This window comes from Onychomys torridus, chromosome X, assembly GCF_903995425.1.
Source record: "Onychomys torridus chromosome X, mOncTor1.1, whole genome shotgun sequence".
NCBI lineage: Eukaryota > Metazoa > Chordata > Mammalia > Rodentia > Cricetidae > Onychomys > Onychomys torridus.
The window spans coordinates 7,162,287-7,176,733 of NC_050466.1; the positions used below are offsets into that span (position 1 = coordinate 7,162,287).

At 38.1% G+C, this 14,447-nt stretch overlaps 1 protein-coding gene across 16 annotated transcripts in view; it reads right to left on the reverse strand.

The window, feature by feature from the left end:
* Cask (calcium/calmodulin dependent serine protein kinase) overlaps window positions 1-14,447 on the reverse strand; it is a 340,650-nt gene that overhangs the window by 159,576 nt on the left and 166,627 nt on the right. For all 16 annotated transcript variants that reach the window (XM_036175421.1, XM_036175420.1, XM_036175418.1 and 13 more), the window contains exons 4-5: window positions 13,095-13,172; window positions 7,172-7,244 (exon numbers count right to left, since the gene is read on the reverse strand). In XM_036175421.1, coding sequence (XP_036031314.1) covers window positions 7,172-7,244; window positions 13,095-13,172 — 151 coding nt within the window. The remainder of the gene's footprint in view (window positions 1-7,171; window positions 7,245-13,094; window positions 13,173-14,447) is intronic.

The window sequence follows — 14,447 nt, forward strand, 5'->3', positions numbered from 1 at the left end:
GAAAATATTTTATATAAAGTATCATTTACTCTAGAGTGAGATCCAGGACAGGCACCAAAACTACACAAAGAAACCCTGTCTCGAGAAACTAAAAAAAAAAAAAGTATCACTTTCTAAATTTACCCTAATTTTAACATTTGTATTTTAGAAATCTCAAACAATATTTTCACTATAGAAAACAGGCATGATTTCCCTTTTCTTCCTTCCTCATACACAGTCTCCTTAAGGCAACTGTGAAATCATAAAGCAGGAATCCCAACCATTAAGTCTGGACAAAGAAAATTCAGAATGTACTATTTAATATGAAGCAAGCCAGCCCTTCCTGGGTAGGAGGGGAAGATGACCCGAGGACTTCCTAGTCTTGCAGTCTGCCAGGCCAGGAGCTAGGATGGGTAAGTGGGTGAAGGAAAGCTGGCAGGCAAACCACAAAGGGAACACTGCTCATTTGCTGAACATTTCGGTCATGTGCCCTTAAGCTGGAGGCTGCCATGTGATAACCCCCTGCCCAATGATACCATTTCCAAAAGGTACTGCAGATAGAAAAGTTTTATAACTGATGTCAAAAATCTGTCTGGCTGTTTGAAACATGTCTCTCTGGGCTCAGGTAAGGAGTAGTGGAAGGAGCTACTTCTAATAAGCAAAAGAAATATTCACCTTTTAAAAACTTGAGGAACTCTTTTCAAATTCCAATGATTAAGAGCTTATAATCAAATGAAATGTGCACAAGTTGCTCAAGGACCTTTTAAGAATAATGCCCAGGTACTAATTATCAGTACGCTTCTCACAATAAAGACAGAAAGGGGGTGGATCTGTATGGGAGGGGAGGTGGGAAGGAACTGTGAGGAGTAGGGAGAGGGGCAGCTCTAATCAGAACATATTGTATGAAAAAAATCTATGTTCGATTACAAAGTGAATGGATGTTCATGAGAATCAATTCTTTAAAACAATATAGCACAGGGACTTTGGGAATTGTGGCAGCTGGTGTAAAAGAAACATTAGTGAGTGAGCACGAGAGGAAGGACTGCTTCAAAAAATCAGCACTGCCAGACAGCAAGCATTGCTTATGAAAATGTGGAGAACACACATTTATAATAAAGTCAGGCACTCGGCAGGTGAAAGCGGAACTGAGACCAGAAGGGGACCAAAGAGCAGTCAGGCGTGCTGACACTGGCTGCAGAGGAAACCACCGAGGAAGCACAGTTAGAAACGCTGAGGAGGCTCGAGGCCTTAGACTCAGTGGCCGTGCAACTGAGGCTAGCGGTTCTGAGATCCAAAAGGTGAGCTCCCAAACCTCTTGGGCCAGGCCGTCCTCGGAGTGGAGGAGTGCGTGTGCTTGGCAAGCAGTTTACATGCTCGACAGCTGCTTTTCTTCAATTCCTGAAGATGTACCAGAGTGAGAGAGCCAGGGCTGAAGGGTGCTGTGTCTCTGCAAACCCAGGCAAAGCCTCGGGATTTGAGGGAGCAGAGAGAATCAGGCCAGCTCTCCCAGGTCAGCCAAGGGGCCAGGAGCTGCATCGACCTTGACAAAGTACTTTGAATTTCGGGGTGAGAGGACAAAAGGGAGGAAACATCACTGATTCCTAATGGAAGTTTCCCCGACCATTCACAAGATAAAGAATTAAAGGGAAGAAGATAGCAAGAGAAAACAAAAAACAAAAACCAAAAACCCAGCATACATGCCTCAGTGCCCACAAGGAGGCAAACCACAAGCAATATAGTATTTCAACAGTGGGTCTTAACTTGGGGCAGTTTTATGCCTCAGGAGACAGTTTTGGTTGCCACAAACAACCTGGAGAGCTGGAGATGCTACTGGAATTTCATGGGCAAAGGCCAGAGCTACTGTTTAAGCATACTGCAATATCCTAGACAGCTTCCCACACCCAAGGTCAAATCCCCAGTCTCAATAGTATGACTGCCTGGAGATCCTTCATTATCATGGCATGGCTCCTGAAATTTCAAAGAAAAACATTTAAATAATACAATTTCTTGATAAACTGCTTCTCCAAAGCAAGCAGCTTCCACTATGGCTATGTGGTACTATATGCTCAAATCTAAACAAAATACCTCTTTTCCATTTAATTATGATTTCAAAAGGAAACAGCCACTAAGCAGAGGAAAAAGTATGATTAATCAACATAAAATTTACTGCTTTTAGATCATCTTGTAAGGCAGAGAGGGTAAGGAAAAGGGGAAGGAGGGAGGGAAGAGAGAGAGACAGAGACAGAGATATGAGAATCTATGATTGATTGATAGCTAGATGAAACAAATTCAATCTAAATTTCCCTCATGGTCTTTATTTTCTTCACTAACTATAAAGGATGTAAACAAACCAAACCTTTTAACTGTAGAAACCAAAATGTACATATTGTGAACCAAATATATATATAGACAAGTCACTGACTTGGATGCAAAAAATCCTGGATAGGCTGCTTTAGTGGTAAAAATATTAACATAATAAACCAAGTGAAAATTTAGATCATCAGTTGTGTAAAACATATTGGTATTATATGTGAGAGGGTGCAGCTGGAGAATTTCTGGATATACGGATGTTCTGAAGGCTTAATAATTACCAGCAAGCAGGATCACCCACTAGAACAAGCACCTGAATCTCACTAAGTTTAGGTAAGTTACTAAAGTATTAGGAAATTCTATTGACAAAACCTTCAAAGTACAGCTGCAATCTAACTGCTCTTCCTTTTTTCTTTTCTTTTTGGTCACCTGGAATGCTCCTACTCTGCTTTGAGCTGAGCACAATCATCTCCAGTCTCCATTAACTCATTCTGATTTTTGATCACTCTGCCTGGGCCATAGTGATGTCCTTGCTGCTTATCCAAGCAGCCACTTGTGTTTGTCTTGGCACTAGTACAGTGGCTTGTCTTTACTCTTGGCATCGGCTCAGCATACTCCTTCTAGTTTCTTCAAGTCTTTCCTTGGGTGCTATGTCATCTCAATGTACCTGCTTTGACAACTCTATTTAAGCTCCTCCTCCTGCATACCCCCTCTCCCCCTTACCCCCTCTTTCCTTCCCTCTCTTTCTTTTGGTTTTTCAAGACAGGGCTTCTCTGTAAAGCTCTGGTTGTCCTAGCTCTGTAGATCAGGCTGGCCTAGAACTCACAGAGATCTACCTGCATCTGTCTCCTGAGTGCCTCTCAGTTTCTAAACTGCCAGTTTACTTCTTTCTGCACGACTTGCTATTTGTCTCCCTGTATTAGAAAGTCAGCTCCACAAGGGCTGTGACAGTTCACTGATGTAGCTCCAGTTCCTAGGACAGTGCCTACCACATAGTAGGTACTTGAAAAGTATCTTTTGGATGAATATCTTAATTCAACAGTGTCAATTAAGTAAACTGAATATTCCATTCACTCATGCAAAATACCCAAATTTCAGGTACCATCAACATAATGGTACCTGAATATAAAGGCTATCAACACTAATGCAAGCTCTCTGTTGAGTCTCCCTGACAACTGAAATACAGTGCTTTTGCCTAGTGACTTCTTAATTTGCAGTCTGAGAATTACTTCTCTATTTCCTTCTTCAGTGGATTTCTAAGTGCTTCCTAAAAATTACATGGCATGTCCCCCTGAAAAAGAAACTAATTTAATATAACTCAATATAAAAGTACTTTCAGGCCTTTGCACACACTGTTCCTTCTGTGAAACAGCCCCTTGTCCTCATACAACTACCCCATCATTAAAGACTGCCTTCAGGAAACCCTCTGATGCTATCTTTTAATGATACCACACTCTATAAAAATTGGTTTGCCTGTCTATAAGATCACATGCAACAACTTCTTTTACCCTTGTATACTTCTACACTTCCAAAAATAAAAAGACATGGTGGGGGTGGGATTACATTGCTACATATCAAGGTCAAGACCAGCTATGGCAATCTCAAAAAACTAAATCCAATCCAAAGCAACCAATGAAACAAAAACCAAGACAAACAAACAAAACAGTTTTTTTTTTTTAAATAAAAGATAGTTATATTTCTTTCCCTGTAACTCAGACCTTTTATAATTGATATGACCAATCAAATGCCAAAGGTGTGACATGGAGCCCAAACTGAGATCTGGGCATCTACAGGCCTGGTAACTTCCATTCCTTTGAAGACCTGAACCACTGTCCTTCTGGAGATGGGGACACATGAAGAGAGCGGGGGAAGTGTTGACTAGGAGAGCTCTCTAGTTTCAGTTACCGGAGCTATCAGCAGACTGACTCAAGTCTGTGCACTGGCCCCATGGCCTTGGCCAACAGTCGGTGTCAGAGGTGAGCACTTCCAGTCTGTCTCTAACCAGACTGTACAGGGAACAAATGATGTCAGCTGTTGTTTAAAGTCACTTAGTGTTGACAGGTGGTCAGACTCCAGAAGTATGGAATAAGATGTGTTCCTTAGTCTCTTCTTTGATACTACCATGCTTTTAGGGCTTACACTCTGTGTGAAGTGGGCAATCAGATATTTGGATAATATGTAAACAGATGCTAAACTAGAAGATGAAGTCAAATATAACTACTTTCATGTTTTGTTTGATTTGGCTTCCTATTATTTCAAATACCACAACCCATCAAAATCTGACTATATTATTAGGAACATTACTCATAATCGTAACTTGTTATACAATATTTACAAAAATTTCTGTGAAGGACAGAATTCACACAAAATAAAACTGTTGAGCAAACACTTTTACACATAATGGTGTTACATAACTAGCAATCTGTTTTATAAATTTTAAGTTTTCAGATGATCATTTTTCTAGTATGTATTTTAAAGAGTAAAATATTTTCCTTATATGTATATATAGAGAAAAATTTTACTCTGTATACATTCACTGTTTTATATTTATTCAATGTAAAAGAACATCAGACTGTAACACTCTATTGACAATTTTTCCTCTGTTCACTTTTGTGGTGGTTTGAGTGAGAACACACCTCACCCCAATAGGCTCACATGTTTGAGTGCTTGGTCCCAAGTTGGTAAACTGTTTGAGAAGGATTAAGTGGTGTGGCCTTGTTGGAGAAGGTGTGTTGCTGTGTGGGCTTTGAGGATTCAAAAGCCCATGCCAGGCTCAGTTTCTCTCTCTCTGCCTCTTGCCTATGATTCAGGATGTAAAACTCCCAGCTACTGCTCCAGCACCATATCTATTTACTTCCCATCATGATGATCATGGACTAACCCTCTGAAACTTTAAGTGCCCCCAATTAAATGCTTTCTCTTATAAGAGTTACCTTAGTCATGGCGTTTCATCACAACAATAGAATACTAAGACAGTTTCCCACAATTCTCACTGTCTTTGCATAACTGAAGATTTAAAAAAAATAAAAGTATGCATCTATTGGGTTGTTTATTATTAAGTTTTCATAATGACAGTACCAACGTCAGATCTCCACATTTGAAAAGAATGAACAATAAGACATTATACAACTAATCTGCACTAATGGGCATTTTGTACATTTTACAGTGATTTTCATTTGCTATTATTACATTTAATTAGATGGTTTTGGAATTGCATCAGGATCCTCGGTGTTTAGCTACAAGAATTTCCATTACTAACTTCTACCTAATTTCCTTAACCATTTAAAATACGCCAAAGAGTAAGGCCTTTCAAAATCTGCCCAGAAGGAAGGAACATCACCTTTGTGCACACTGAAGGTTAGATAGGGCAGGGCCAACCCAGCTAAGCATGAAAGCATAGCCTAGGGCTAAAGAGACCTCAGGGACTCTCTGGTAGTTAAAGGCCTTAGAAGGTGCCAGGGATGAGTGACAAAGCCCACTTTATGGCCTGCTTCTGTGTTGTTGTTTTATTTTATTTTATTATTATTTTTTTGACATTGATGGTAGGGACTGAGACAGCTCATTAACTCAATACAAGGATGGAACAGGAAGAAATAATAATCTTACTGATATTCTAAGAGTACAAAGTGCATTCTATCTAGAATCATGACTTCCTTTTTGAGACTTTCCAATGCATTTCAAACAAAGAAAGACCTAACCAGAACAATACTGCCTATTTTGGTATCACTTTAATTCAAGGGTGTTGTAGTTATCTTGGACTTCTCATACTCTAGTAACTTGGTGCTCAAAGGATAAGGTACACACTGTAGGGTGAAAGCTTTACAGTAAGACATTTGAAAAATAATTGTTAAGGACTGTACAGCAAACCACCATGGGGCTGGATTACAGTCCCCACGTACACAGACAGTTATTAAAGTAAACTATATTGTATTTTTAGGATATAAAGTACCTACTTAGGTCCCATCAAAATATAATAATTGTTCTTTTTACAGCTTACATCATGTGCCACTTTAACATGAAGTGTTAAAATGGCATCCACTTGTGGAAGTACAGCGACAGTTGACCCAGTCCTCCTGTTCATCAAGCTACTCAGTACTACCAGAGTTTTGATTCTATTGTCATTTTAAAATTTTATTATTTTAATACAGACTTTTAGTGAGAGGATTTTTCAGCCCCACTAGTTCTATCTTCTTTAATATGATTCACAACCTACACTGTCTCTTCTAGTCGTAGGTATTAACTTTAATTATTTTGTGCTGATAGGGGTGCTTGTAAGAAGTTAGGAGGTAACTTATTGGGATGAATTGGCTTCTTCATCATTCCTTTCTTTTCTGAAACTGATTTTTATTACTTCATAAATAACAATGATGCTGCAAAGTAATGGTGGTGAAGTCAGCAAAGACCACAAAGATGACTCTGATTGAAGGTGATTTTCTCCCTTGACTCCAATCTGATGAATGGATTTGTTTAGAGTATCTGCTGCTCTGGCACTGCCCTTGTCTCCTATTTTTTTTTCAGTTTACAACATTTCAGCTTTCCTTAAAAGACATAAATCCCATTGAAGAAAAGTTATAGAAAAACAAATGATAAATTTAAGCATATGGTTAATATTTTAAAAATAGTTCTATTTTCCTTATTTATTGGCTTTGTGTTTTTTTCCTCTTATGTATCTTTTAGGAAAAAAAAAACCCAAGGAAACTGAAATTACAGTGTTCCTGTTAAGAATTAGGACAATGGCTCTCTGAATACAAAGTAGTTAAATTAATTATTTGTAAGTAAAATTTAAGATGTTCTCTATATTAAAAAAAATCCCTGGTTATTATTATCATCATCACCTAGTTTCTCTTCATGAAGATGAAAGTCAGTGAAAAGAAATACTTACCTTCACATCCCTGTGAATTATGTTATTATCATGACAGTAGCGCAGAGCTTCCAGTATCTGTCTCATGTAATGGCTGTAAAATACAAGAGAAATCTAAAACTGTAAAAATTTCTATTGTTAAAAATTAATACATAGTGTCTACTTATAACTCCCATTCCCATTAACTTTATATTAGCTAGTCACAAACATCTTTCATTTGAGCAAACACGACAGTGGGACTTAATGAAAAAGTTGACAAACTTAAATGCTCTTTCAAGAAGCAGAATGTTCTGGGCTAAGTCAAAAGCATTCTGTATAATCAATCAACAGCAATAAGCACACTAAAGAGGCTGCTATGGCCTGCTATGGAGGAAGCTGCTGGGCGCTATCAGAATGATTCTGACTAAGGGGCTGAGGCCTTCAGTCAGCCACTCAGAGTAGCTCTCTACCTGGTTTCCATTTAGCCAGGAGGAGAATCCATGGAACCTCTACACATGCCATTTCTCTTTGTTACTTAATCAGGCTTTAGTTGAGTGTACTCTTGAATAAAGCAAGGCTATTTCTAGACAGCTAGGGTCTGCAGAAGCTTCCACTAGGTACAGGCAAAGAACAAGGAAGGAATTGATATTTTTTAAAAAGTTCTAACAGGGCCAACTAGTCACAGATTATGACAAAGTAGAAAAATGCTACTGCAGTTACTATGGGTTTATATCTGGATGAGACCATTTGAAGCTGAAAATAAGGTAAGTTGAAAATGCATTAAACACACCCCTAACCTATTACAAACATTAGAGTCTAAGCTTAGTTTGCCTCAAGTATGCTCAAAACAGTAACATTAGCCATACTGCATATCACTAGCCTAGGAAATCTTGAAGAGTCGTTTCTACAGACTGTATATTCTTTTTATTCCAACATAAAGTACAAAATTGGGAAGTCAAACTAAGGCAAGGCAGAGATGCCCTCCCCTTTCATCTCAAGCAGCCACTGTACAGAAGTGCTCTACTTCAATATTTTACTGTATAGTGTTCACTAAACTTGGTTGTGCTTTCAGACAGTATATTTCTAACACTAAAACAAAACAATTTAAGTTAGAGCACTCACAGATGACCTTATAGGCATGTTTGTGAGTTAAGACAAAAAGTTTCCTTGCTTTATAACAGAAAGATTTATATCAAGTATCCTCTTGTAAACTACAGTATGCTACAGTCTAACATGATCATAAAATGTCCCTCTATTAAACATATGGATTATTTTATATTTTATAATAGATTATAAGTTTCCCTACAAAAAATAAGATACAAGAGAAAAAACCCGTAAACTTAGTAAACTAGCCTTTTTTCCTATACAGATCATCTCTCCATACCTGGGCCCTAAGCAGTTCTTAGTGTGATGCTCCACTGAGAATAGGCATGTACGGGTTTGTCTGGGTCAGTGTAGCCTGCAATTAACTTTTGTTTAAGTCAGGAGGACTTAACTTACTGTTGGGGACTTTTACTCATTCAAAGTAGACCTTGGAGGAGCTGTGATCCCCTGAAATGGCTAACAACCAATGTCAAAATGGTTTGAAACTTGCAGTAAAGTCATTATATTATAGCTGTTATTAAGTTTAGTCAAAGTTTTAAATGTCAATTCAGATGTCAAAACGGAGGGCTTAAATTAGGCAAAGTGGACATGTGCCCACAAGAGCAGACTCTTTTGGATCATAATACTAAGATAACCACCTAAATTATCTTCAGCCTAAAGAAAATCCCAAATAAAAGTCAGTAAATGAGCATTTGAAAATGTGACTATCACTGTACTTCATTACTTGGCTAGAGGAAGCTCAGTGACAGAGGGTTTGTGTAACATGCGCAAAGCTCGGGATTTAATGCCCAGCTGCTAGAAAACAGTATTTGATTCAAATACGCATGCACAGCAGAATCTCTAAGTCATATAAGGGGAGAGGAGAATTTTTTCCTCTACAAATTCTCACATATCTAAACTAATAATCTACCTCTTACTCATGATCCTTGGAGACTATGCATGGAAGGGAATTGCTGACAACTTTCAAACAAAAAATGTCATTCCGTAAAATATCACAGTCCTTGTTTTCAGAAAACCAAAGAAAGACATATATTTCCCCCAATCTTGAAGAATCAGAAAAAAAATGATAAATCTATACAAAGAAAGACCTGTCCAACAGCTCATCTACTGCCTCTAGAACAGTGGTTTTAACCTGTGGATTGTGACCCCTTTGACAAACCTCTATCTTCAAAAACATTTACATTATGACTCATAACAGTAGCAAAATTACAGTTATGAAGTAGCAATGAAAATAATTTTATGGTCGGGGGTCCCCACAACATGAGGAACTGTATAAAGGGTCACATCATTTGGAAGGTTGAGGACCAGTGCTCTAGAAAGAGGTGTTTTGAGGTTAAAGATGGTGGGTAAAGAAAGACAACTAAACTTAACTCCTGTGGTTAACATTGGGTTAAAATGTCTAAATATTTGCTAGGCAGAAGAGATCTTATCTCGGAAATGTTCCTAGTTAAAGAGTATTTATGGTAAATAGAACCAGGGATATTTGAGGTGTGGGTAGCTTCATGGAGAAGATAATATAAGTCAACCAACATTCTCAGGTATAAACCAAAGATGTTTCATAACTAAAATGCTCTCTGAAGTGTATGGAATCCCACTATCCCTGAGAAGGGAATTTATTCTGGACCAGAGGTATTGTTAGTTTATGTGGGAAGAAGTGATGTGGGAAGCCCTTGGTAGTTCAGGTCTCCGTATGCCTCAGACGGGCCTTTTGGTTGTCTTTATCCTTCAAATCAGTTAGCAAAGCTTGCTACTAGGAAATGGACCACTGTGATTTTAAGAGTTGGGTCAATGTGTTAGCCTATTCCAGAACTCATCAGCACTGAAAGGACAGAGGCTGCCCCTAATTGGGCTGTGTTATACTGTGTTACGCTGTGTTATACTGTGTATACTGTGTTACATTGTGTATACTGTGTTATGCTGTGTATACTGTATATACTGTGTTATACTGTATTATACTGTGTTATGCTGTTATACTGTGTATAATGTGTTATACTGTGTTATACTATATATACTGTGTTATACTGTGTATACTGTGTTATGCTGTGTATACTGTGTTATACTGTGCATACTGTGTTATACTGTGTTACGTTGTGTTATACTGTATTATACTGTGTTATGCTGTGTTATACTGTGTATAATGTGTTATACTGTATATACTGTGTTATACTGTGTATACTGTGTTATGCTGTGTATACTGTGTTATGCTGTGTATACTGTGTTATACTGTGCATACTGTGTTATACTGTGTTACGTTGTGTTATACTGTATTATACTGTGTTATGCTGTGTTATACTGTGTATAATGTGTTATACTGTATATACTGTGTTATACTGTGTATACTGTGTTATGCTGTGTATACTGTGTTATACTGTGCATACTGTGTTATACTGTGTTACGTTGTGTTATACTGTGTATACTGTGTTATGCTGTGTATACTGTGTTATGCTGTGTATACTGTGTTATACTGTGCATACTGTGTTATACTGTGTTACGTTGTGTTATACTGTGTTACGTTGTGTTATGCTGTGTATGCTGTGTTATGCTGTGTATACTGTGTTATGCTGTGTATACTGTGTTATGCTGTGTATACTGTGTTATGCTGTGTATACTGTGTTATACTGTGCATACTGTGTTATACTGTGTTACGTTGTGTTATACTGTGTATGCTGTGTTATGCTGTGTATACTGTGTTATGCTGTGTATACTGTGTTATGCTGTGTATACTGTGTTATGCTGTGTATACTGTCATACAGATCTGTGCTTTGTGCTGTGCTTTGGCACTCTTCTTGAAACTCCACCAGTTAGAGAAAAACAGCTTTAACCATTTGATTAGTTAGGTCTCTAAGACTTGCAGCTGGACTCACTGGACTACCTATACAAGCTAAATTTCCTCATAGTAAAGCACAGAAGCAGAGAGAAGAAAAGAGTTAGAAGTCACCTGGCAGAACACTACACACCATGAGAAGAGTCTCTATACCCTGTTATTGATGTGGCGTAAGAGGGGACACAGCTAATGATGCCACCTGAGTCTCCCTGCTTCCCCTTTCGTTGTTAGGGAAAATCAGACTTTAATAAGCGTTTCTGAGCAATGTCACTTACTGGTCCCACTGGTGCTCTTTTCTGCTGCATTCTGAAGAGTTCCTTTCATAAAACCACCATTTACCAGCAAATATAAGTGGGTTTAAAAAAGTCAATATGCTTTCATCTTGATATATACACAAACGTCGACCTTTTCTGTAGGTCTCAAGACTGCGGGAGCCCAGAAGTCATTCAAGTGCATGCTACCACCTCTCCCTGCCTATGCCGAGACCCAGACCAACTCTAGAGCAGGACTGAAATGAAGGGAAACGGGGGTGAGAGGAGGAGTGAGCACCGTGGACGCCAGGTGCTCCAGCAAGGAAAACAATCACCTCCCTTCAGCGAGGAAAAGGGCAAAGAGTGCAAATTCTCACATTTTGATTTTCTTACTTTATGTTGTGCCTAATAACTGTACAAAAGACCACCTGAGGTCTTAGGTCCAGGTCAATGCTTGGTGATAAAAAAATACATAAAAGTTTCCTTGAATTCTTTAAGAAATGTAAGGAGAGAGAGAGAGAGAGAGAGAGAGAGAGAGAGAGAGAGAGAGAGAGAGAATGCAAAAGTCTGAGAGTTCCATTTACTTTAACAAGGTACTTCGCCACAATGCCAGAAGAAAAATCAGGAGAACATGCTTTTCACTTTGGAAGCATAACAAAAGGTAACAATTAAAAATAGAAGAGTGGGACTTAGAAACACCTAGAATGTGCTTTAGAGAGCATGCTACACAAGACAAGAGGATGTGCCAGTGGGAGATATAAAGTAAACATCCAAGTAAATAGTATAGTTAACCCCTGAAGCCTTCAGCTGCTACTTTTCCCCAGCGTGGTAGTACAAAAACAGCAATTCTCTCACACTGCCCATATTCTTGTTCTGCACTACAGTCACATGCACTTCGTTGTCCGCACTGGGGCCCCTTGCTCCTCAGCCACCACACCGGACTAGACGTTGTATTAAGGGAGTTACATAGTTGTTTCTAATTATGTCCTTCTAGGATGATATAGTTATAAAAGGAGTGAAAGGAAAGTTATAATCACTTGATGTAACTGCTTTTCAAATGATAAAACAGTTCAATAAGTCCTTATAGGTTTGTGAGTCTGAACCCTTCACCACATTGTGGCCACTGACTGAGGAGGGATGCTCGAGCTCATGGATCAAATCAGTAACCCGTCAGTGCATAATTATGCTGGGACTGAATAAGTCTATAAGCTAGTGCTGTAGTACATGCATGACAACTATCATTTTCACTTTACTTCTCTTTTGAGTCATTAGGATTTTATGACCACTGCTCCACTTAGTATAACAGTCATCGCTTGCTTGAGAGGCCATATATTGGCCTGAAGCAACATATTCAACAGAAAGATGGTGCTTTTATTTTTGCTCCTTTTATTCTTCTGTGCTTGTCTTAGATTAACTGATCACATAATAATCTAAAATCACTAAAAAGCAAAATAAAGAACTAATGAGGCACAATTTGCCAAACCTTCAACCTTAAGTCTACGTGGTTCCTGGGTTACCAAACCCCTTTGTAGAAAGTCACCAGGAAGAGGTAAAATAGGAGCATTTGTGTGCAAAAGCAAAGTCATGTTAGCAGATGCTGTGTTTGCCATTCATTGCACATTTCCAGCTGCTGTCAGCTTCCACAAATACTGAAGCAGCTAAGTCATCTGCAGAGGCATCAGCAGTGTGCTGGCAGACAGAAGAGCTGGTTACTTCTTGGGATTCCTTGGTCAATTCCGCCTTTTACTTCCACTTCACTTTTGGGGATTAGATGCAGATTACGTACCTGGCTACAGCTTCACTGTACACAAAACCAGCATCAGCTCGCTTTACGATTTCAAAACACAGATCTGCTCCATCCATACTGTAGAGAAATGTGAAAAAGAATATTAGAAAAGAGGAACATCAAAGACAACATTCTAAGTGAACATATCATTGTTGGGAGCTGACTGACTACTGATGATTGTACATTATTTAAATCCTCCCTCTTTCAATGAAAAGCACACACGAAATATAGAATGCATTATAACCTCCTGTTGAAAATCTACAGAAAAAGAAGCTTTTAGGGAGATTAAGGTAAGAGAAGTATCAAATACACAAACATCACAGCAATAAGTCTCAGAGGAGAGCAACTCTAGAGGTGGTGGGTGTAATTTCTGAATTAAATTATCAAATTCTCTATGTCAAGTAATGTAGTATTTTAAGAACACAAAAGGTTCTCTCTCTCTCTCTCTTTTTTTACATTTTGCAATAGTTATCACCAATAAATGGGAAATTTAAGTTATATTCTATGAAAAGAAAAATTAATAAGCCAATATAGAATTTATTTATTTTACCTTCCACTACCCAAATCAATTGCTACAGATACATTCTAACACACTGATGTGATGGTAATACCCTGTTACTACCTTGCCCTAAAACTTAGAATAATTCTCAATTTCTCACCTTGTAGGTCATAGACTGATCTTATTATTACTTTTTAAATATGCCATTTCCTTTCCCTTTTTACTGTTTTTCATATTTAAAACCTACTTTAATTAAAACTTCCATTCTATTCCCATCTACAAAGAAAACTCCCTCAGTGATTATCAGCTTTTAATTGCTAACAAACTACAGTCTGCATCATAACCTTTAGGCTTTATGCAACCTAAGCACACACAAATGTACAGATACATACATGAAACTTATGTAAGATTACTTATATTAAAAATTATTCAACTATTAACAGCTAGTATTTTCAAATGCTTCTAAAGTATTTTGAAATTCTCTAGGTCAGTTTTCAATACAATTATTGCAAGTAAAATACTGAGAAATATAAATTCCTGGAATGGAAAGTCAAGGCACTTACACACAAGTATTAGGAGATTTCATGGGAAGCAGTCTGTTAGATTTCCTTTCATACTTATAACTAAGCACCCCAAATCAGTCTGGTTGTGTCCATTGCTTTTCCCAATGACTATAGCTACACCTATTGGATATGCAAAGAACAAGTGTACACTGTTACACCCTACAATAGCCCAACAACATTATAAAGTCCTAAAAACAAGTTTATACTTTCAACACACAATAATCCAATATTCAGCAGAAGACTGAGCACACAGAACTTTAATGAACAGTTGCTACATCATTTGGATCTTAG